Below are 24,271 nucleotides of genomic sequence, written 5' to 3' on the forward strand. Positions count from 1 at the left end.
ATCCAACCACTGCAATAAGACTGAATCTGAAGACTCTGCTGGATAAAGCTCTTGAGCTAGAATGGATCAATGAACACACACACAAGTTTTTGCTCAATAATCACCCTAGGATCCCGAACTTTTGTACATTACCCAAGATCCACAAGGACACCATTAAACCACCAGGGAGACCTATAGTTGCAGGTATGGAAAGCATCAACCAAACATTGGTTATTTACATAGATTTCTTCTTACAGCCTCTCATACAAAAAACCTCCACATACACTCGTGATACCACCCATTTCCTTCAAAAACTTAGCTCCACCACTTTTCAACAGGATGGCCTGATGTTCACCATTGATGTCAGAAGCCTTTACACATCTATACCACATGACTTGGGCATCGAATCAGTTGAATGGCTATTATTACAAGCATCAGAAATCCGTGCACAGAAGGAGTTTATACTGGCACTGTTACAGTTCATTTCAGAAAATTCTTATTTTCAATACGATAACCAGTTCTATCTACAAACTTCAGGAACATCTATGGGGGCCACTATCGCACCCACATATGCTAACTGCTTTATGTTTAAATTTGAAACGGACAATGTACTCAACAAACAGATGTGGAATAAAGACATCCACTTATGGACACGTTATATAGATGACATTTTCGGCGTGTGGAGAGGCACGAGGGCTGATTTTGACTCTCTTTTTGAATACCTTAATAACATCGATCAACGTATTCAGTTCACGAGGGAAATCTCACATGACACTATCACTTTTCTGGACGTCCTCATCAAAAAGCAAACCACCGGCTACAGCACCTCTCTGTTCCGCAAACCAACTGACCGCAATAATCTTCTACATCGTTTGAGTTTTCATCAGCCTAGTTTGCTCAGAAATCTTCCATATAGCCAACTGTTACGGGTAAAGAAAATTGTAAGTGACCCAAAGGACTGCACAGCCCAACAGCTTGTGATGAAAGAAAAGTTTTTGGCACGTGGTTATAAACAGAAGGAACTCGACTTGGCGTCTGCCAGGGTGAGCGCCATGGCACGCGAAACTCTGGTATCAACCCAAAATCCTAAAACCAAAAGAGAACTTAAGTCACCTGTGTACGTTTCCAAATTCTCAATCCAAAGCAATAAGATTAAGAAAACCATCATCAAACAGTGGGGGATCTTGAAAAACGACACCAGGGTACAGAATTTATTTAGTGAATTACCAGCGTTTGCATACCAGCGCAGCAAGAATCTCAGGGACGAACTGGTACACACCAGACCGCCTCTCAAAGAACCCATAACTCAGAGAACTGGTACATTCCCTTGTCTTCATTGTAGTAACTGTAACTCAATAATCAAGGGGAATGTTAGCAACCACCCAAGAACAGGAAGAAAGATTCTCCTAAAAACCTACGGAACCTGTGACAGCACAAACATTATTTACGGCATCAAATGCCCATGCGGAAAGTTCTACGTGGGCCAATCCACAAGAATGGCTAAAACGAGATGGAACGAACACCGGTCTTGCATCCGGAATGCAAACATGAACTCAGCTGTAGCACGACATTGGATTGAAAATGGACACAATCTGACCCAAATAAGATTCGTGATTTTGGAGGCAATCGCGAGGATCAATCCACATGAGGACTTGAACCAGCGGTTGAACCGCAGAGAGATGTTTTGGATCGACAAATTTGGGCTGTCTTGCGGTCACGTGTCTTTTAAAGGAAGCGTTGCCCTTGCGACGCCTCGATGCTACAGCCGCAGTGTTTCACGAGCAGGCAACGGGAGCACCACAGTTCCCCGTGTCCAGCACGGTAAGCTTGTCTTAACGCTTACATTTTGTTTCCGATACACAGATTTCACCCGCTTACCAACACATATGCTTTCTGATTACAGACATACTGCTGAAGGATGTTCTTCTGCGCTGATTTTACATCAGGCAGTTTTTAATTCTAAATAGCTGACAACGCCACACACAGCACACGCATTTTGCTATTTCAGGTAAAACATTTTCTTTTCTTTCTATATCTCACTGTCCTTAACTCATATCGTATAGAGTCTCATCATTTTCTATTTTCTTTTTCTCAAATTTGCTTCCTCATCTTTACCATCTACTACTGTTACTTCAACCAAATGGTATGTTCTTTACATTCTCATATATATATATATATGACAGTAACATGTGTTAATGTGTTTTGTCACATGATGATGGTTAACTTTATTTGATGATTTGGTATACATTATTTATAGACCTGCCCTGATGAAGGAAATGTTATTCCGAAATGCATTGGCAATTTTTCGGTCTGATTGAAAAACTTGATGTGGCAAGCTCTTCCTCACTAAGAGAGTATTAGTGACTTCTCGCATAAGAGATTCCTTTCTTTGATAAAATGATGTTGAAACACTACTGAACCTGAACGTTGTCATTCTTCAACTATATATAATTTTTACTAACTAATTGAACTTGAAATTATTTTCGTCTACTTATAAACCCGGATTGGGTTCCTGTGAGAGCGGCTGTGTGACCTCGTATCTCACTTGGTCTTCTTCTGCTGCACATGTATTTTGGATTTGGGTGTCTCCGAATTCATCACAGCCAGCTCCTTTTTGAAAAATAGGATAAGAAATATTTGAACTAATCTACCATTTGGTTTACGATTTTTGAAAATTAATACTTGCTGATCTATTGTCAAGTGCTGCCCACTCATTTCTCTTCTCACCTTGGGACTCCTCCTCAATCTCTGGTCCACTCGCTGGGTCTGGTCCCAGCAGTAATAACCCCTCCCTAGCCACCCCCAAAGAGGATACCAAGAGGGTTGATAGGGAAAAGTCCTTGGGGTTTTCACAAACTTGTTATAATTTCCAAGCAGAAGCCTTATCAAAGTCCTTCCCTAGTCTATAGCATGAGGTTTCTCAGAGGCAGATGAGGGACTCTAGTGGTCTATGAGCCAGCTGTAGGCAGGTCAGGATAGGGGGTTCATTGGCAAGAAAGTCAGAGTTCCTGAGGATATCTTCTTCAACAAGTAAGTATCTAGCATGTTGAATCCGTGGGAGGATCAGCCATCAGAAAGCACATTATTGGAGGTAAGTAATTTGTTCTTTAGAATGTGGTTACAGATAATTAAAGTACCATAGAATGTTCACACAAGTCTTAAAAGTCCAACTAGACTTTGCAAAAGGCATGCAGACCAAAGAAACACAATTTGCCCCAAGTCCCAATGTTACGTGCATAGGCCCATAGGAAACAATGGACCAATGTTTTCCAGAGGACTTACCCGAGCCAGTCCACTTAGAGTTTTGCTCACTAGTCTCCAGGATGGGCAATTGCAGATGTGATGATGAAGACACACACAGGAAAGACTGTTGTATAGATCTAGAAGGGCTAACACATGACTGGAGCCCTGCAGTCACAAAGGAATGGACCAAACACTGGCAGGATTTAAATTAAGAAGTGAGGACTTGAGTAATTCCAGTGAAGACCCTGCTGAGTCGATTTCTTTGTAGCAGCAGCAGGGTATTGTCGCAATTGACAACAGCCAGATGAGCAGGGTCATCAATATATGACCCAACCCCAGACGGCTGGACCAACAAGCCCTTCCAAGGTCAGAGGGCTCCCCTGAAGGAATGCATATGAAGGAACAATGAAGCAGAAACTGAAAAACAGAGATTCTATGTCAAGACTCGGAGGCTCAGATTATGCTCTCACTTCTTTACTTTTACTCTAGCGGCAACAAAGAACCAATAACAATATCAAAAGAAACTACATATCCCAGGAAGAACAAACATATTTGTAGTCCATGACTTGTTTATCCAATCACAATGTCTTCTCCTCTATAACACACCGTAATCCCAAAGTCCTTCCTTTTTCTTTGCTGCTCGAGCAGCTGAGATAAGTGTCTTCTATTATACATATATTTCGGATGATTGGGTATTGTTTTTTATGTAGTGGCAAAGTTAGACAGCGCGCGCGCAGGGCATTTGGCAGAATATATCCGCGGGAGAGGGCCGCAACGGGACTTTGTTCCGGTGTCGGTTCCCTCGGCAAGGGGGCACTGTACTCGCGGAAGTTCGCAACGAGCGCGACAGGACTCCTGGGGTTCCGGTGCCGTTGCGAACTTGCGTCAGGAGTGGAGAGTGTTAGTTTAATCAGCCGGAGAGTTGATTTCAGGATTCTGCCTTTAAACCTCACATAACATCTTTGTTGAGTGGCGTGTGTCCGTATTACAGCACCAGTTGTATTCTGTTAGCCGCGGGTGCCACCTAGGGCTGGGAATTTGTTTTGAAGCATGTAAACTGGACATATCAGGTAAAGTATATTATATTGACCCTTCATCATCTGCCTGCTGGGGAGGAGGCTTTAAGAGATTGTGGTATCTTATTGACGGGCTCAGTCCTAGGCAAAACTGCTATTCTTGATAGAGACTCGCCTAGCTACAATATAAATACACACACTGTGACGGGGGCAGCCCAAGTAAACTGCAAATAAGGCACGGATACGGCATTGAGAAGCCATTATTAATATGAGTAGTTAGTCAGACGATTCTGACGGTCCCCACGTCAGTGGGCTGCGTATGAGTGAGGCAGTTCAGAGGATGGAAAGTGCCGAGATGCCCCGTAGGGAGAGGGGCATTCTGCGAAGCCTAGCTGCCGGGTCTCAAGACAAGGAGCATAGGCTATATTCACATGATCTGGTCCTGTCCCCGCCTCACTCAATTCTGGGATGCAGTATGCTCTACTATTTCAGCTTTCCTCGAACACCCTATCACCCATCCCCAAAGAGGTGTCTCTTTCACGACTTCCCAGAACTCCGAGACTCCAGGAAACTGGCTGGCCTCTGTATGCTACTTGCAGTGCGCTCTATCCTACTCTGCTGGCTCTGGCCTACCACACCTACTCATGCACAGTGGTTCAGGGTGGTCACATGGGCTTCGGACACCGGGGAATCTCCTGGGCGGTACAACAATCCACCCACTCCTGACCTAGAGATATCTGGTTAAAGTTTCGCTCATTTATGTCTCCTGCTGATGTGGATTCAGACCCTGTATCTCCAGCCCTCTCCTCTCGCCACTCCCCTTCTACCTCCTGAATTGCCTCCCCCTTAGCCCTGCACCCATCTTGTATGTATCCCCCATGTGTATAAACCGATGTTTGTACTCGCTCTATACATCTATACTGCCTGTTTTTGCTTTGATTGTACATGCCCTGTGCGTTACTCACCTGTACCGTGCTACCAAGCTGAATAAATAAAAGCTTAAAAAAAAAAAAGACAAGGAGCATAGGCAGAAAGGGGGAAGAAAGCGTAAAACTCGCAGGGACCGTAGAGCCCAGACCCCCCCGGGTTCACCCCGTAGATCCAGCTCGGGGAAAAGAAAGGCGAGATCTTGCGAAAGGCGAATTGCTAGCTCAAGCGAGTCGGACGACAACTATTGTAAGAGCAGCTCTAGATCTGAGAGAATCACGTTGTCAGAATCCCAGACCTCCCCAGAAGAGGATGAAAATCAGCCTAAGAGTAAGAGAGGCAGGAGGAAAGTGGAAAATCCTCTCAAGGATGAGTTCGATCCTGATGATCTCGTTCATCCCAGATCTAATGAGTGGGACCCTCCAGGGAGAGGATCGCCGAGTACCTCAGAAGACGCTTAAGGGCGCCTCTATGTAAACAACCAAGATCAAAGCGGAATGTCCACGCCCAAGGGTCCCAGACAGGGTGGCGGAGACCCCTGAAATTGATGATAGAATTCTTACGTTCCTGGGCAGATATGGCAGGGATGTAAAGAGGGGCATCGATAGGTCCTGGAGGTCCTGCCAGGATAAGTTGCTGGATATGCTGGGGCCAGTTACGAAGATCTGGCAGCTGGCGGAAGAGGCTAAGGCCAAGAAAGAGGCCATGGACCCAGACATAGTCGCTGGCTGGGCTCAGAGAACTGAGTCTTTAATAGAATCATGACTTTCTATAACAAATGTATGGAAAATCTGTATTCAACGACAGTGATCCTAGTCGGGGTTCTCAGGGTGTGTTCCAGGCCACACCACTGGAAGTCTCCATGCTGGTAGCGGAGCACCTGGGTCCAACTACAGAGGTTAATCATGACTTAATGGGTCCAGCAGAGGCTGTATCCACGCCAAGATGTCTGAAGCATGCAGTGCTCAGTTTCGCAGGTCAATCGGCAAAGGCAAGTCCTGAGAGTTGCAGAGCTACAAAACTGCTGCCTTAAAGGATTCAGCTGTCCATGCTGTCCCCACGAGGGATAAGAGAAACGGACACAGTGTTTCTGGTCAGGAGCGAGGCAGAGCAAAATGAGGAGCCTTAAAAGTAACCGAGTGGTTTGTGCATTTCCAGCTATTTTGCTGACAGAAATGTGTTGACCAGTGACATTATGAAGTTTGAGTCCCAAGTTACTACGCTGGATGCATTGGTGGTGAAGCACCCAGATGCAAAGGAAAAGTTGGACATTACCATTATGGGACTATAACTTTCTTGTTGCACTCCCCCCTGTTAATCATGGGAAGTGTTGCACTGGTCAAAATTTGTTTTGCCCATATTTCTGCATATCTTCCAATCTGTGCCAGTCAGGATCCCTGAAAATTACTTTGTTAAATTAGGCACATTAATATGGGGCAAGAACACTGCCCGGGTTGCTCAATAAACTCTGAGTTTGCCTTACAAAGAGTGGACATAGGCATACCTTTTTTCAGAGCTTATTACAAGCCAGAGTTGATACACTACATATTGCCCTTGTTTAATCCTACCACATCAGATTGGTGCACGGTTATCTAGAAAGTGATAGACCCCAAACTGCTGCTATTTATCCAAATGGTAAATAGATAGGCAGCAGGTTTCTTATCCCACACCATTCAAGTAATACGAGATTTGATGCTTACATCACCTAAAACTGTGGATTACAGAGTACTGTATTTCCCAGAGATTCCATTATTGTAATATGTTATTTAACATAAAAGCAAATCTAATTGTTAAGATGTATTCCCAACATCAACTCTGGGAGTGGATTTTGGGTCGCCAACCTGCTATGGTGAACAGGAAGGACACTGAAGTCTAGCCAAACCCAATATAAATTGTTGGCAAGTGGTAAGTCTTAGACTTAGGAGGAGGTGTGAGAGTTGTCTAGGTCTACAATTAGTCCACGCAAAGCATCACAATATTTCGTGTTAGAGAGGCAAGTACACAAATATCCAATGTTTTGTTAGTTCTTTAAAATGCACACTAAGCAATGAAACATCTATGCAAATATTGTCACACACTATAAAGTACATATAGACATTCACTCTTGGGGAAAGATAGAAAAATATGTGTAGGGGAACGGTTTGAAATTGAAAATGTATATGCTCCCCTAGCATACTGCTGCATTATAATATTGACTAGGTACTGCAAACTGCCATGTTTAAACACTGTCTCTTGTTCGTGCAAGGTGAGGATTTAGGCTTTACTGCACTTGTCCTTGCGATGAAGGCTCTCCGCCTAGTGTGTAGCTATGCTCTACTTCACATCTCTCGCTTCCGACATGTTTCCCTTTTGGCATATGTATGCGTGTTTTAGGCTCCTGCTTTCTTGAGAAAAGTGGGTTTAGCAGATGGACGTCATCATACTGTAAACCTGCTCGCCTGCCTCAGTGTGTGAACCTCCGAGGAGTATATCCAGCTCTACTAAATGTATCACTTTATGCTGTCCTCCTTGATGACAAAGTCTCAAGATGTGAGAATGCAGCTTGTATCAAAGACTTGTATAGTGGGCTTTGTTCCCTGCTGATAACATTGTTTCAGTATGATTCCTTGCCCTGTCCGGACCTCCCCTTCCATTGAAATGCATGTGTTCGTTTGGGTATAAGAGAACAGTGCATGGCGGATGGGGGGTTCTCACTTGCGGCAAAGTCTCGTACTGTCGTTGGTCTGTTGTCCTGTTGCTTGCTTTTTACTAAGAAATTGTTCATCAATCCACCAGAATAGTCAATGGTAAATTTTTTTTTCCACAACACACGTGATTCAGAAACAGTGCAATATAGGCAATCTTCAGATGGCGAACAATGGAGCCACGCCCAGCACAGCTTCCATTGAGACAAGAAGGCTGAAAATGAAGGAGCAAGTGCCACGTAGAACAATTTGAAGATCCTCCAAGTTCCAAGGATGCACTTGGAACTGCAACGTCTACAGAGATGTAGCCCAGGAGAGAGCTGGTTGGTCCAGGGACACTTCCATGGGCTCTGCAGGCCTGGATAGTTGAGCAGGGGCCGGGACTGGTTGTTCCCACCAGTCCGGGTGGCGAAGCACTGACAAGGGCCTTTTTCAAATCAGGACAGAGGAGCTGAGCTTTACCTGGACTTGACTGGGGGCAATGCCGGTCAGCTGCAATGGTAGTCAGTGGGCTGCACTCCTTCATAGGGGTCTTGGCTCCAACAAAAACCTGTTGAATGGCTGCAGGAGTCCTCCTTTTAGCCAAGATCTAGACTGGAAGATCATCCAGGTCAACCAACCAATGGTAAGGATCTGCCCCATTCAAATTGGCAGTGGCTACCCAATTATGCATAGCCACTGGCCACACAATCTGCCCAGCAAGAGACAATCAGGCACCTGGATGTGCAGTGGGACCAAACAATCCCAGCCCCCGCACCTGGACTTACACACAGACCACCACTTTGCCAGGGAAAGCAACAGCCTTTCCCCATAAAAGGCATTCCCTTATATGGCAATTCCAGACCCAAGAGGGCAGGAGGAAGGCCAAAGAACAACATGTCCAATGGACAGACGAAAACCATGTGCCACAGCTATCTTGAGTGCTAGACACTCTTAGTAGCCATTTGCACGAATTGCAAAAGTGCACGAGTAAAACATTCAAAACACAATAGAAACGTATCTGCTGCCACCAGCCCACCATGGACATATTGCAATTGTAACCATAACATGATAAGTGAAAAAGTTATGATACAGAGTACCCTAACCGCACTTCATTTTAGGGTGATGTGTGCAGTTGTAAAAATACAAGAAATCCATGAAGACACAGTCTCTCAGTACTGATAGTCTTATGGAGTGATCAGTTTCCCCATAAGAATGAGTAAAAAGCCAAGGATAGTAAAGCAGAAGTTTCAAAGGTTTACTTACCTCCAAAAACCTCAAGGCAGCAGTATAAACAAAGCAAAAAGAAAGGGTGCTCCATAGAAGTCTAAGGGAGAAAAAGAAGCAAAAAGAAAATCTTTCCTAAAATACTCTATACATTACATCAGTTATTTTTTCAATGTTTCTTTTGCCCTGGCATTGCACATTTCACTAACATCTATCCTCATAAAACTCTTTGATCGCATTGATGTAGTTGTAGATATTTCAGTATTCGCCACCTTTCAGTTGCTGTATTGATTTGTCCATTATAGGTTTACAGTCCATCAGATCAGTTGTCCTATTGGAAAAATGCTTAGGCCTCATTTTGAAGAATGTCCATCTTTAAATATGCATGATATGTTTTTAATCTGTAAGTATGTAATTATGTTCTTGCTTAAATTGTTTCACTTTGTTTTGCTGAATACATTTATAATGCATAATTTGTTTTCTTCCAGCCTGAAGTTCAGGTTCGTCAAATAGCTGTGAAATTTGCAAGCACTGTTTTCTCACCCGCTCACATACCTTCACGATATCTACTTTTACTGGCTGCAGGAGATCCGTAAGTTCCCAAAGGTGTTGAATCAGTTTTATATTTAGCAAGGACACGTATGCTCTAAATGCTTTGTGCTTTCGGTAAGCTTTAGTGATTGTCACCAAAGCTCACTTTTCTGCTCTTAATGTTCTTCACACTTTGTGGTTGATTCTGGAAGGAAGGTGCAAAATGTCATGGCAAACACTTGTTTCAAACTACACAAATAGCATCTGGCATCGGTTAAATTCACTTTTTTGAATGGATTGTCCTTATATTGGATATATTCTGGCATGAAGGGCACAAGAATCGCTCCAAGATACAGTCGGTAGAAGTGGTTTTATTGAAATTCTTGTGGGACATAGGGCTGTACTCTTTTTCTAGTTTTGATTTTCTCCTCCTCTCTAACCCATGTGTCCCTAACCCTACATTAGTAGATATAGAAGAGTTGTCTTCTACTAGATATGAGGACCTAAAGTCAGAGTACATTTTCTCCCTCCTCTATCTCACTCTCTACCTGTGGTGTTCCCCAGGGTTCTAACCTTTCTCCCTAGCTGTTCAACCAATACCCGGAATTTCTTGCCCACCTCATTGCTCTTTCAGTGCTATGCGGATGACACTCAGCTTGCTTTCAGTCTCCCCTCAGCTGTCTCCTCTCCCTCGCTCATCCCGGATTGTCTGTGTGCAGTCAAGGAGTGGTGTGCCGCTAAGTATTTCTGCCTTAATGCCAGTAAGACGGACATCCTCCTCATCGGCACACCTGCACCTTCCTTTCGTTTCACTCTCTGACCGCCCACTCTTCCTGCTCCCACTTGTGAGGCTAAGAATCTCAGGGTCATCTTCGACTCCATACTCTTCCTTCTATCCTCACATCTCTGACGTCTCTAGGAAGTCAAACTACCAGCTGCACCTCCTCAGAGGTATTCTTCTTTTCCTCACCTTGCCCCAGAAGCTCACTGTCTCCAGAGCTCTGGTTATCTCTAGGCTGGACTACTGCAACCACCTCTTTTTAAATCTGCCTGCCTCTACGCTCCGTCCTCTACAACTCATCCAGAACAGGACTGCAAGACTTTGGCATCAAGCCAGGGATTGTATCTCTCAGCCCTGAAATCTCTCCATTGGCCGCAAGGATCAAGTTCAAGACCCTCTGCATTGTCCACAAGGCCTTCTGGGCCCTGGGACCGCAATACCTCCAACTCTCTCTTCGCAAATATTTTCCAACGCAAGCTCTCTGCTCCTCCAACTCCTTGAGGGTAAGTTGCTTCTCCAATCAACGAGTTGGGGCCAAATTTCTCTTTTTGGCTGCTGCCTCCCTGCCTCTCTGAAACTTGAGCAGAACCATATCCGCTTCCGGAAGCACCTCACGACCTTCCACTTTGCTTCTGCCTTCTCTCTTCCTCTCCCCTACTGATCTCTTGTCCGATACTGCAGTGGTCACCTGGCTACCCACTTAATTCAGGCCCAGGTCCCTGCCTGCCCAGTTGCACTCCTGCACTGCCTACTGGCATCCCCTGCACTTGTGGTTTGTAACTGCAATCCTACAGTCCCCTTACCTGCACTTATGGACACCTATTTTCTGTACTTTTAACACCTGCACTTGCCACCTGTTGGCTGCACTACTTGTTTGTGATCCTGTGTCTGGCACTTGCACATCCCCCTACCCCCGGCACTTCTCCCATCCCATCTCCCGTGCACTTGCACAATCTCAATGTAACTAGGCCCAGTAAGAACCTTGTTCTTGTCCTCCCTCTGTTTCCCCTTCCTTGCCTCGTCGCGCCTTGAAACACTTGTATATAGGCATGTTATAAATGCCATATCACATCATATCACTAAACTCCCTCAGGGACTTTCTAACTGTCCCTACTCTATCATGTTGTTACTGTTCTACTGGGATTTGGGCCTGTTAAGAACGATTTTCTTTTTTTCAGCTTTCCAATAGTTTTCTATTGAGCCCCATTTTTTTGCTTTGTTTTTGATGCTGTCCTGACTTTTTGAAGGGCTTCTTTAACTTGTTATGGGGGAAACTAACCAGTCCCTCAGACTATCAGTACTGAGAAACTTTATTTCCCTTTTGAATTATTGTATTTTTACAATTGCACACAGCACCTTACAATTCTACTATCATTCTAGCTTTTTACACGTGGGACGTTTGGTTACTTTTATATGTGCTTAAACACAAGCTGGTGTCAGCAGTTCTATTTTTATTGTATTTGCAGTATTTTTGGTGTGCTTATTCGTGCTTACTGCATATATGATATGGCATTTGTAACGCGCCTATACACAGGTGTTTCAAGGCGCGACGGGGAGGGGAGGAACAAGGGGAGACAGACAACGATCCTACTAGGCCAGGTGTCATTCAGATCGCGCGTGCAGGGGTGGGGGAGGGGGAAAAGTGCAAGGGGAAGGGGAGGGGGGGGGGGGAAGTGCAGTACAAGGTAAGTGGCGTAAAGTAATAAATAAATAGGGCCAGCTGGTGGCAAGTGCAAGGTAAGTGCAGAACAAGTGCTGGGAAAGGGGGGGGGGGCTGTAGGGATACAGAGACAGTCCCGCAGTGCAGAGGGGTTCCAGGGCATCAGTGCAAGTGGAGAGTGGCTGGGCCCAGGACCGAGGCCGTTAAGAGTGGTCCAGTTGCAGAATCAGTGCAGTTTCAGTGAAGAATATTAGCTGTTCAGCAGGGGAGAGGGAGAGAGAAAGCAGAAGCAAAGAGGAAGGTTTTGAGGTGCTTCCGGAACCGGAGATGGTTCTCCTTGAGTTTCAGGGAGGCAGGAAGGCTGTTCCAGAGGGAGGCCCCTGCCGCGGAGAGAGATCTACCCCAGCTTGTTGCTTCGAGAAGCGGCTGACCCTGAGGGAGTTGGAGGCGGATGAGCGAAGGGCTCGGGAAGGAAGATATTTGGGAAGAGAGAGTTGAAGGTATTTAGGACCCAGGCCCCAGAAGGCCTTGTGGACAATGCAGAGGGTTTTGAACTTTATCCTCGCAGCCACTGGGAGCCAGTGTAGAGATTTCAGTCCTGGAGAGATACGGTCCCTGGGCTTGAGGCCAAGGACAAGTCTCGCAGTTCTGTTCTGGATGAGTTGCAGAGGGCGGAGAGTGGAGGCAGGCAGATTAAGATAGAGGCTGTTACAGTAATCCAGCTTCGAGAGAACCAGGGCTCGGGAGACAGTGAGCTTCTGGGGGAAGGAGAGGAAGGGAAGAATACCTCTGAGGAGGTGCAGCTGGTAGTGTGACTTCTTAGCGACGTCAGAAATATGAGGAGAGAAGGAGAGTGTGGAGTCGAAGATGACCCCAAGGTTTTTTGCCTTGCAGGTAGGAGCAGGGAGGGGGCCAAGGGAGGCAGGCCAGAGAGCTGCAGGGAAGGAGGGAGTGGGTGTACCGATGGGTAGAATCTCAGTCTTACTGGCATTAAGGCAGAGGTCATTGGCGGCACACCATTCCTGGATAGCAGAAAGACAGTCAGAGATGAGGGAAGGAGAGGGGGGCATTAAGACAGAGGTCATGGCTACTAAATGTGGCTAGTAGTGTGTGTGTGTTTTTTTGTGTGTGTTTTTGTGTGTTCGTTCCAAGCAGGGAGCTGGACTCTCTAGTTCCAGTCCGCATCACTGGTGCCAGGAAGTCTGCTACTGGGGTGGATATGAAACCAGAAGTTGTCCATGTTTGGACAACTACTGGCTGTTTGAATTATGTGCTTGGACTTGCTTCCAGCACCGATTTTGGATATGAGGAGGACTTCCGCAGCTATTCCTCAGATCTATGTTGAAGCCAAAAATCGTTTGAAGATTAGTCCATTGAGTGGCCCGAATATGACTCCTGAAGTGGCCCAGAATCCCCTTCTGTGTCTGGCTCGACAAAGCACTGTTCCTTTGCCTGATCTCCGAAGCCTTTAGATTATTTTACTTATTACGTTTGTACAGTACACGAAAACCCAAAGGCTTCAAGGCTCTGTGAGCTTAGAGGCATGGTTAAAGATACGTACAAGTCAGTTTTGCACAGGTGTTCCAAGTCCTATCAGTTCAGTTTAACAGACATGTTTTGAGTCTTTTTCTAAAGATAGTCAGAGAGTTCTCCATTCTAAGGTGGGGTGGGAAGGTGTTCCAAAGTGCGGTGGCTTGGGCAGGGAAGCTGGATCGTCCTGCTATGGTTCTGATGAACTTGGACTTGTGCAGGTGGTTGGCATACGCAGTTCTGGTAGGCCTTGAAGAAGTTGGTTTTGGTGATGCACTCCGAGAGGTATTGGGGAGCAGCGTTATTGATGCAGCGGTGGGTCAAGGTAAGAATTTTGAAGGAGATACGGTCCTTCACTGACAGTCTAAGGGCTTCTCTCCTGGCTTGAGAGATGCGGTCTGATTTTCTTTTTTTAGGCCCAGGGCAGCGCAGAGGGTGGTGTTTTGAACAGTTTGACGTTTATTCAAGTTACCTTTTGGAGGTGCCAGCGAGGAGGGAATTGTAGTAATCCAACTTGGAGCAGATGGTGGCTTGGCCGATGTTAATGCAATTATCGGTGGAGAGGTACAGGTGGCAGCTGTTGATGAGTTTGGTGATATATAGGCGATGGAGTTCACATGTTTGGTGAAAGAGTAGAGTCCAAGCTGTGTTGTTGTCAATGGTGAAGTGGGAATATTAGGGTTCTCGGTTGGCTAGGTGGGCCTGGTTGCCGACAAGAGCTCAGTTTTATCGTCATTCAGACAGAGCCCATGGGTCACCATCCAGGATTGGGCAGATTCATGGTTGCGGTTCATTTTGGCGGTATTTCGGTAATGGATGCCGGAGGGGGGGATGAGGATCTGGTGGTCATCGGCGTAGCTGGTATATTTGATTCGGCGCGAGTCGATGAGGTCAAAGAAGGGCTTGGTGAAGACGTTGATGGTGGGGGAGCATTGAGGGACTGCACAGGTGATGGCGGTGCGGGTGGAGGAGTGGTTGCTGGCGAAGACACGTGAGGTGCGGTTGGACAAAAAAATATATCTACTGGCAGGCTTCGGGGCAGAATAGGGTGGCTGTGGAGAGGGGGTTGCAAAGTATGGTATGGTCAACCAAGTCAAAGGCCGCAGATAGGTCTCGTAGCAGGAGGAGAGAGGTTGCCAGTGTCACGGGCATCATCTAGTTGATTTTTTTCAGTACAGGAGGGCGGTAGCCGGATTGGCGGGTAATGAGGAGGTGGTGTTTCTCTAGGTGATCTTGGACCTGGATATAGGTGGCACAGTCTATTATTTTAAAGAGCAATGGGACGGAGGTGATAGGCTGCTAGCTAGTGGGAATGGCAGGGTCCAGGGTTTCTTCAGGAGCGGGTTGATCCAGGCTTCTTAGATGGAGGATGGGATGGATGCATGGATGATGGCAGTGATGCATGGATGATGGCAGTGATGAGCGGGATCAGCGGCTCGGAGCATTCTTTTGATGAGGGGAGCTGGGCATATGGATGGCTTGAGGCTTTTGAGGAGAGATGCAACCTCTTGGGTGGTGACGTGGCTGAATCTGAAGATGGGGGTGCTGTGCAGGTGTATATGAAGGGGGGGGATGAGGCGTGGGCATTTTAGGGAGGCGTGTTTGAGCTGGATTTTGGGTTTTGGCAAATGGAGATATTTTCGGAGAGGGCTTGCTGCACTCTATTACACCAGGCATCAGCTTTGGAGACTGGAGGGGGGGAGGATCAGGAGACTTCAGCTCTCGGGGGGATTTGGAAGAGTTCACGAGAGTCTGATTTCACATTAGCAATTCTGGAGGAGTAGGCAGATGCTTTTGCGAGGTGGATGGCATTCTTCTAGGCTTTGGCATTGGAGGCAAATCTGGTCTTGCTCTCAATGGAAGGGCATGTGAGCCAGGCATGTTCGTAGTTAGGCAAGATTATATGCAGTACCCTTTGGGTGCACTACAACAACCCTGACCTCCTGGGAATAGGAACCCAACCTTTGGTATAAGTCTGTACTACACAGGTTGGTAGCATATTGAGCAGCCAGGCTTATCTCAAGAGGGGTCAGTGTGAGCTGTAGGGGAGTTACACAGAGATTCACAGTGACAAGTATTCAAATAAACACACACAAGGTTTCTTGAATAAGCAATTATTAATTTATCAGTCAGTTAGAATAAGCCTTCTTCAGAAGGGAGCAATATAAAAGCAACACACAAATACACTCCAAAACTATACACTCTTAGTTTCTAAATCAGTAAAGACCCTTTTGGGATGGCCCACAGTCACAACCCACACCCTCAGGTGACTTCCGTAATTCGGGTGCTTGGGACATTAATATCTTACTGTTGCATTTAGAATACTCTTAGAACTTGGTCAAAGGAAAAGGTTATTAGAACAAACAAGAGACCACAAATATTCTTAAGCAGGCAAATACTTTTGGATCCCCTAAGCAGAGTCATTCAGTATATCAGGTTAAGCCAAAGTCAATGGGCAAAGGTCTTATATGAGGGGAAGTACTTCTGGTAGGTAAGCAAGAAAAGTCTTTGCACAATGTTTTAGAAGTCTTTGAAGAATAGAAGAATCAATGCAGGGCCCCAAGCTATTTAGGCCTGTGAGTAGTAGAAGATGCAAGCAACTCTACAATAAGAGATAAATTCTCTCAGACTTTATAGTACCTTTGGACTGAAGAAAACGTGCAGCAGATGACTCCTGTTCCTGTGCAGCTATGCAGATCTCTCTGTTCCTGGGCCTCGTCGTGGGGACAACAGGGAGGACTTCTGGGGACTCCTGCACTGCAATGGGACGGTCACTGCTCGCAACCGGCAATCTTTCAAACAAGTGGCACTTTAGTGTTTCAGCTCCTTGCGACTACCGCAAATAGCAACACTGTGGTTTCTGGCTGTCGGATGGACTTTCCTTGCTTCTGGGGTCCCGCACTCTGTTGAGGGGGCTCAGGCTCGGTCAGTCCTGCTTCATGAGAATCCAGAGGATCGTCTTGGAGCTCTTTGCCAACTTAAAAGCAACGCACACAATCTGGTGTTCCTCTCCCTGGCTATTCGGTTTCCAGCAGCAAATCTGTGGAAATGCAACCAGCTCCAAGAGAATGTCCAGGTGGCTTACTTTGGAGCCGATTGGTTCCACCAACTCTAAGGGAGAAGTCGTCCTTGCAGGGGCTTCTCTGTCGATAGAAATTTGAAGTTTCAGCACAGCAGCAGGGCTTCACCGGGGAAACAAACGGTCCAGGAGTTGCAGCAGGCTTCGTCTTCAAGTTCTTCTTCCGTTCCTTCATCCAGTGGTCGACTATGCCTTCCAAATCACCAGCCTCACCTTTTATTCAGTTCTCTCCCATTCATTCCAGCCTAGCTGTCAGTCACCTAGCAGGGTGGCTGTCCTTGCCGGAGAGTCAGCCGGCCAATCACTACATAGTGCATTTGGGTCTCCTAGGAGACTAAGCACAGGGAGTTTCGGGTACCTCCCTCACTTCCTGCCCCCACCAGACACCCTGGTGCCAGAGGCGGGCTTCACTCGTGAATCCCGCCAAAGGCAGAGCGAACAAAGGGACCAAACCTGAAGGTCCTTTCCACAATGAAATCGCGAAAAAAGACGACCACAGCCATTTTGACAAAAATGGCACCCTTGGGTGCTTTACTGCAGTTGCGAACGCGGCCCGCAGTAAATGCACACCACAGTAGTTAAAAGTAAACCACTGCCACTAGCCATTCATCTAGGAAAGGGTAACATAAAAGTGTTTAAATTAGAAGGTAGATAAAGGGGATACTAAGTAACCCCTCAAGCCCCCTATTGTAAGAAAGTGTGTGCTGGGTCTAGAAAGTTACAATGTAAATGAAGTCAATTTCACTTCACTGCTCTTGGAAACAATAGTTTATCCAAGAGAAGGTATTTAAACCTTGGAAAATCCAAAAGACTTCCCTGTGCCACTGCACTGAAGGTGCTGTGTGACACAATGTAAAAAGATGATGCCTATGGAGTTTGTCAGACTCACAACCAATTGAAACACAGAGTTCACAACCGCATTAAAATACATGAGTGTGGGAAGAAAGGTCTCACTCTCTCCAGGCAAAAAAAGTAAATCCTAGATTCCAGCAAAAGAGCTGGGGGTCTCTAAGGTAGAGAGGAATTAGCGCATTTCTGAGAATTCTCCTTAACATTTGTTGACCCGCTTTTTGGAGCGCAGGGTGTGAAGCTCAGGGGTGTACCAGGTTTTGGTAGGAGAGGTAGGCTTGGTGGAGCGTTTCTTTAAGGGTGCAAGGGTGTCCACAGCCGTGTTGAGGATGGTGTTGTATAGTGTGACAAGTTTGTCAATGTCATTGCTGCTCGTGGTGGGGTGGGGGTTGAGGAGGGGTATGGATGTGGTCACTGGTGAGGTTGCAACGGACCTAAGTGGTTGGGAGTTGGAGAGGGGTGTGCAGGGGGGCAGGTTGGCTGGTGGGGATGGAGAAGAGGATCAGGTGGTGGTGTGACCAGGCACATGGGCTGTTGAGGCAGTTAAAGTCGATCACCCAGTCCAGGGGACTAGTCGTCTTCAACTAGTCTCTATGCCTTTTTGAGAATCTAGCCCTTCATATCCTTCGGAAGTGTCCATGGACTAACCAGCTCTCTCATGGGCTACCTCGCCAGAACCATAGCTGTTGTGTGTTCAAGCCCAAAATGTTGGACACCAGCTTGTGCCGCAAGTCACCTCCCCTTCTTTTAGCTTCCTGTCTTCAAGGTATATTGCCCTGGAGCACCTTCTCCGACTGTGACTGGAGTCACAGGGTTAAGTAAGCAAAACTGTGGAGGATAACATGGTGAGCAACTCCCTTTATCTCCTAGCTCCCTCTCACTCACCTTTGTTAGTTGACCGCAGGCTGGGTATCATGCCCATGGGCTAGCCTTGAGTCTGCAAGAGAGCAAAGAATGTTCCTGTCTTCTGGTAAATTGTTATTGAACTTTTAATTAATTTAAAACCAACCACCATCAGAAGCCCATTGCATCCTTTTTAAGCGAACCCATACCTGTGAGAAACATTGTGTTGGAACCTGTAACCTTTGGGCACAAGGCCCCATACATCTTAGGGTTTGTACTTCTAAAGTGAGTATATTGTACTTGTGACTGGGTTCCCATCATGTTACTGCATCTGCAGTGCCTACTGCATTACCTGGTAAGTTATTCGAATATCAAGAGGATTTTGTGTGATACTACCTGCTACTTTAATTTTTCAGTTTGTTCTGAATGCCTAAATACATTATTGCACTTTTAGAACTGTCAAAGCTGAATTATTGTGTGCCATTCTGTGTGGAATCACTGAAGGCCCCTGACCTCGCTCACACTCCCCTGAGACTAAGCCTTAACTGTTCTCCACACTACTTCATTTGGGTTTTAGCTAAACTCTCATAGCTACATGTTCACCATAACTAGGGTGGGCTCCTAAAATGTGTCCACCAAGCCAGATTCTAGAAATCCATCCTAACCCATATTGGTTACATAGTTCAACTACACACACATGCAGTGACGGTTGTTCTGCTGTAATAGACTGATGAAATGTTAATACAGAAGTCTCATCAAATGTCTGTGTCGAACCACTTTGCTAAGCTATTTTACAATTAATGGTATATATTTATTTAAAGGCGTGAGGAGGTGTATGGTGAAGCACAACGTGCGTTGCGAGCATGCCCAAGCAAAAATGAAAAAGAAAGTGCAGATCGACAGATGCCACCTTTTCCGGAAATGGTCCATTACATTCAAGAAAAGGTATGCCCTCCACACCCCCAGTTTAACTTTATCTGTAAGTGTGGGCTTTTCATGAGAGACCATTTAGTATTAGAAATCTATCTAGCATTTCGACTTCAGAAATCTTTTTGTGAACATATCTCTTGAATTTCTCGTGTCCGAGGTTAATGCTGATGTAAAACAAACATCCTCCTGATTGTTTTTAGTTTTGGTTCTTAGGTGGTGTTCTAGCCACACATAGTGGCCTACAATAAACGTGTCCAACAAAGTAATGCTCCATGCAAAAGGCACAACACTGTTGTTACTTTTGGTATTGACCCACACCCTGCCACCACTTCACTGGAAGTGAGACATACATAAGACCTTCAGATTGATGCATGAATGCTGGCTTCATGTATGACTCCAGATACATGTTTGGTTAAGGTAAACATGTGTCTGTAGTAGTATGGGCATGTTACTGGCATGGCTGGGAATGCTACCTTTTTGATTGGTGGGTTTTGTTATGGGGAAATGCCTGGGAGTGTCTAATTCTTTATAATTATTTATAGGTGATTTGACTTGGGGGGGGGGGGGGGGGGGGGGGTTTGGTTGAGGGGTGGGTGGGTAGCAAAGACCATGAGGTGTGCTGCCCACTGGGACGGTGTTCAGGCCTTCCAACCATAATAGTTGAAATGTGCCTGAGCCTTGAGGGGGAGAGGCCTGAGCAGCTGCCCAGATTTGGCAGTCTTATGACACAGCACCATAAACGTTTAATTTAGGATGTTAAATGTGCACTTGACAGCGCGCATGTTACAGGCTGCTTTTGCAGGCCGTCGCCTCCAAGGTCTTTTCAGTATCCAGCAATATTCTTCTCACCTAGTTGTCTTTTTATTCCAGTTACTCTACATTAGTAATGTGCATTTTACAGTTTGCACGTTACAAGTTGCCTTTGCTGGCGCCGTCCGGCCCTCACCTCTTTTGGGCTTTTCAGTATTGTGAGAAACCTGATCGTACTCTCACATCTACTCCCCAAAGATCTTCTGTTCAGGTGGCCACGGGAGGGCCATTGCTTTTCGATCCTGGCCCCGGAGGGTGGACTAGCAAGGGAGGATCACCTGGGTGGAGGGTCCTTGGGGATGAGAAAGGGGGTACCTGAAGTGGAGACATGGTATCCACCTTTCCAACACTAATATTCCCTGCTCACCCTCAGCCTTTATAGGATATTACCATTCCTATCCTTTCCTACCCTCTGAATTTACATCATGTACTGGGACGAGGAATAAGCTTCAAAGAGTAAGGCATAACTCGCTTAGGAAACAGAAGTATAGTACTGAGAAAAGGAAGAGGGCTATGGAGGAATACTAGTACTCAAACCAGATATGTTCCTTTTAATAGGTTCAGGCAAAGTCAGACAATGGAGTCCAATACCTCGCACCTGCAACCTACTATTGACTGGCAACTGTAAAAAAGGAGAAAACGCTGAGAGCAAAGAGAGGATGTTGAGAGAGGAGCAGAAAGGAAACCAAGCAGAGCTGTTGTGGAGCTCCAGAAACCGTAATGCCAAGATGCTGTAGGGAAGCAGAGAGTGGTCATCTGCAGGAGCGTGGCAAGAGAATTGAATCTCTGGGAGCCAGCAGCAGTAGTAAGATGAAGCTGTGTGGACAGGCAGCCCCTTACTTGCGGCTTCTGGAAGGGGGAGGCCATCTTGGAAGTGGAGCTGCACGTGGAGTGAGGGAGGCGCATGCTCACGTATATAGAGAGACGTATACCCAGCCCCCTTCCCCTAACACACAAGTAAGAAGCTATGCAGCTAGAGCCCAAGTAGGATGAGGAGAAAGCACTCGGAGGAACCGTGACCAGCAATATCAGTGCACGAGTCGGGCAGCTGGGTGCAGGAGTAGTGAACCAGTGGCACACCATTGCAAAGTACAGAAGCGGCCAACTGGCGGACTCTGATCCCCAACCTCACGCCCAGGGAGGATGAATTGCTGACTCTGCCAGATGGTACAAGGAAGGGCGGCACGCATCGATCGACCGAACATAAACACTCTGCAAACACCCTTTGCCTCTACGGTGCTGCACTGCTGTGGGGCACGCTTCTGTGAGGTTAAATCAATAGGGTGCATCCTGAGACCCCTGGAGGCAAGTAAGCAAAGGGGGACACACGAGCCCAGGATAGCACGGAGAGCGCAGAAAAGCCAAAACAACGCACAGGAACAGGGGGAGAGTGTAACGCTCACCTGATTACCGCAGAGGCGCCGGTCTTGACTGGGTGAATGCCGTATCTTCAAAGGTGATGTGTAACACACGGTTGGCTCTTTGGGCTGGACCTCTGTGCACTGTATGTCTGACTCGAAGAGTGAGATGTCTGCAGATAGAAAATATGGGATTAATGAACTGGGGTTATTGGGTGCCTCTCTCCTCTTCCCTTTCTCTTCTCCTGTAGAACCCCAAAGGTTAACGCCCTCACCTTAGGTAAGTGAACGCCGAGCTCTCCATCTGCCTCGGGGCAGGGTGCCGTAACCAGTTTCTTCACTGGATAAGGGTGCAGGCCTCTTGACCTCAGAGGACTGCTGTCCGTCGTTAATTGCACGAACGGTAAGTTCTGGGCACTTCAAATGTCTTAAAAGTCTTTTGTAATGATATCTCTTGTTTTGCAGGGTTCCGGCGATGGCGGATGGCGGGCTGATGAGAGTTGAGGATCGAACCCACATGAGGAATAGAAGCGCCTGGAAGCACGTAAGTAAGCGCTTGTAGCCTGCTTCACGATGCGCACTAACTGTCCCCTTTATCTTGCAGGTACAAGTTTGGAGCTTTAGAGAAGCTGAAGGGTGCTGGAATACCCACTGGATTCGGCGTGGGAAGGAGTAATGGCACGTGAGTAATAAAGTTGCCCAATGCCTTTAAACGCACCTTCTTTTGTCCTTCAGATGCGGGATGCAGCGCCGAAGGCCTCCGGAGCGTGCAAAGAGCTGGTAAGCTTTTGTCTTTCAGATGCCGGAATGCAGCGCGAGGCGTTGGTGACAGCCGATGGACCAGGTAAGAGATGCACTGCCACTGAAGACCGTAGTGCTAACCTGTTCTTTCTTTGTCTTTACAGGTGCTGCTGAAGACTGGATTCCAGGATGGTAAGCCTTTGTTCCCTTAGGCCCAGGATCAGAAGCAGAAGACACGATGAGCGTTGTGCTGCAGAGAATGCAGAATAACACAAAGCAAGATTCATCCATCGGGTGTGGTTTAAATAGCCTCCTGTAGTGCTTAGGTGTCTCCTTCCACAGCCACGCCTAGGTAAGAAAAGAGTTCCTGCTTTTCAGAAGAGTTCCAGTGTTCTGAACCTAGGGAGTGGCTCCTGCCCCACCCAACAGGAAAAGTAGTCCCAAACAGAAGAGGATCAGGGGTTCAACTGGCAGGTAAGTAAGCAGCATGGTCTGCTGCAGGTAAGTCCACCCAAGCATTATGAGCCCGGCGCTTCCAGCGCTGGGACTGGGCATCTTTATGAGCCTGGTGCCACTGGTGCCAGGACAGGGTCCAAAAGGTCCCAATTGGGACTGGCTGGCACTCGGAACCGGGGTTATGGGTCTGCTTCCAAGGGAGTCGGGCAAGTCCTGATCTTTTGGAAGCAGAGATCATGACAGAGAGTGTGTTGGAGCGCACACTGAGAGGGGAGGTGGGGGACAAAGGAGAAGCACGAAGATTAAAGCCCAAAGGATCGAGGCAAGCACATAGTGGCCAATCCCACAGCACAATGGCTACAGGAATCGACCTCTCCAAGTTCTCCACTAAAGAGGACACAGGACATATTCTGGTGGAGATCAAGGCCCTAAGAGGGGATATACAAGCGCCACTAGCCGACCTACGGGCAGAGTAAATGCAGTTGAAGGTAAAGTTGAGGCATTAGAACATAATCAACTCGATGCAGATATGGTGGTGATGCACCTGGATGCGAGAATGACAGAGCTGGACCTTAGGGAAGAGGGAATCAGGCTGAAAATCGATGACCTCGAAAACAGGGAGAGAACAAACAATGTGCAAATACTGGGCCTGAAAGAGCCGGACAGAGAAATACAACAGCATTTCAAAGAAAAGGTACATGCACTAATACATCACCTCTTTGCGACAGAAGGGGGCAAGACTGTACAAATGGAAAGGGTGCACAGTGTAAGAAAGCCATATGGGAACGGCCCCCGCACTATAGTGGCCAGATTTTTAAGTTACAGAGACAGACAAGAGGTCCTAAATAGAGCAAAGAAAAACAGGAAATTGAATTTCAAGGTTCTAAAGGTTTTATATACCAGGACCTCTCCAATCTTACACTGGCATGGAGAAGAGGCTGCAGACCATGCACGACTTGGCTGCGAGAAAGAGCAATCCGTTACAGGTGGTGCTATCCGTTTTCACTGGAATTAGAGGCCGAAGGAGTTGAATACAGGCTGACATCGATAGAAGAGGCGGAGCAAGCCCTGAGACACCTTACGTCGGAGACGGAACAGCAGATAAGGGGCCTGCAAGGCCTGCGGCACCCAACCTCGGAGGAGATGCATCCTCGGCCTGCGCCGGGACCGCAGAGAAGGAGGAAAGCCCAGACGGGGTGGAATTCGTGAGGTTCAGCGGTCCCTCCCCGAGAAAAGCACCTGCAGCACAAGAGCAGAAGATGAACTGAGATGAAGGCGAAGAAAAGGTGAGCGGTTGCGCACCAGACAACGAAATCCGAGTGGATGCCGTGGTAAACTTGAAACTAGCTGGAGGGAAGCTGTTCTGGCCTCTCAAAAGTGGCCCCTGGTGAGAAAAGGGGCGTCTCTCACTTCAACGTTCGTACCTCCAAGTTGGGGTGGGGGGTTATTCTTTGGGAAGTTGTATGGTTTAGTATAAAGTTCAAGTGGGTAACCAGCTCCAGAATGGCCAGTTTAAGAAACCCTGGGGTTGTCCCTCTGAGGGAAAAGGACACACACCTTGAGGGGACACCGAACCCTAGTCATGAGATGACGAATGCAAAAGGCAGAACCAGCTATGGGGGACGGTGCTGCTAAAAAGGGTCTGAAA

General features: G+C 46.9%; 1 protein-coding gene across 2 annotated transcripts in view; it reads left to right on the forward strand.

Moving 5' to 3' along the window:
• The window catches only part of ECPAS (Ecm29 proteasome adaptor and scaffold), a 3,148,361-nt gene that overhangs the window by 687,741 nt on the left and 2,436,349 nt on the right, over positions 1–24,271 (forward strand). For both annotated transcript variants that reach the window (XM_069630810.1, XM_069630809.1), the window contains exons 15-16: positions 9,544–9,647; positions 19,150–19,273. In XM_069630810.1, the coding sequence (XP_069486911.1) occupies positions 9,544–9,647; positions 19,150–19,273 (228 nt within the window). The remainder of the gene's footprint in view (positions 1–9,543; positions 9,648–19,149; positions 19,274–24,271) is intronic.

The sequence above is a fragment of the Ambystoma mexicanum genome, chromosome 6q (assembly GCF_040938575.1).
Source record: "Ambystoma mexicanum isolate Mex_15411 chromosome 6q, UKY_AmexF1_1, whole genome shotgun sequence".
NCBI lineage: Eukaryota > Metazoa > Chordata > Amphibia > Caudata > Ambystomatidae > Ambystoma > Ambystoma mexicanum.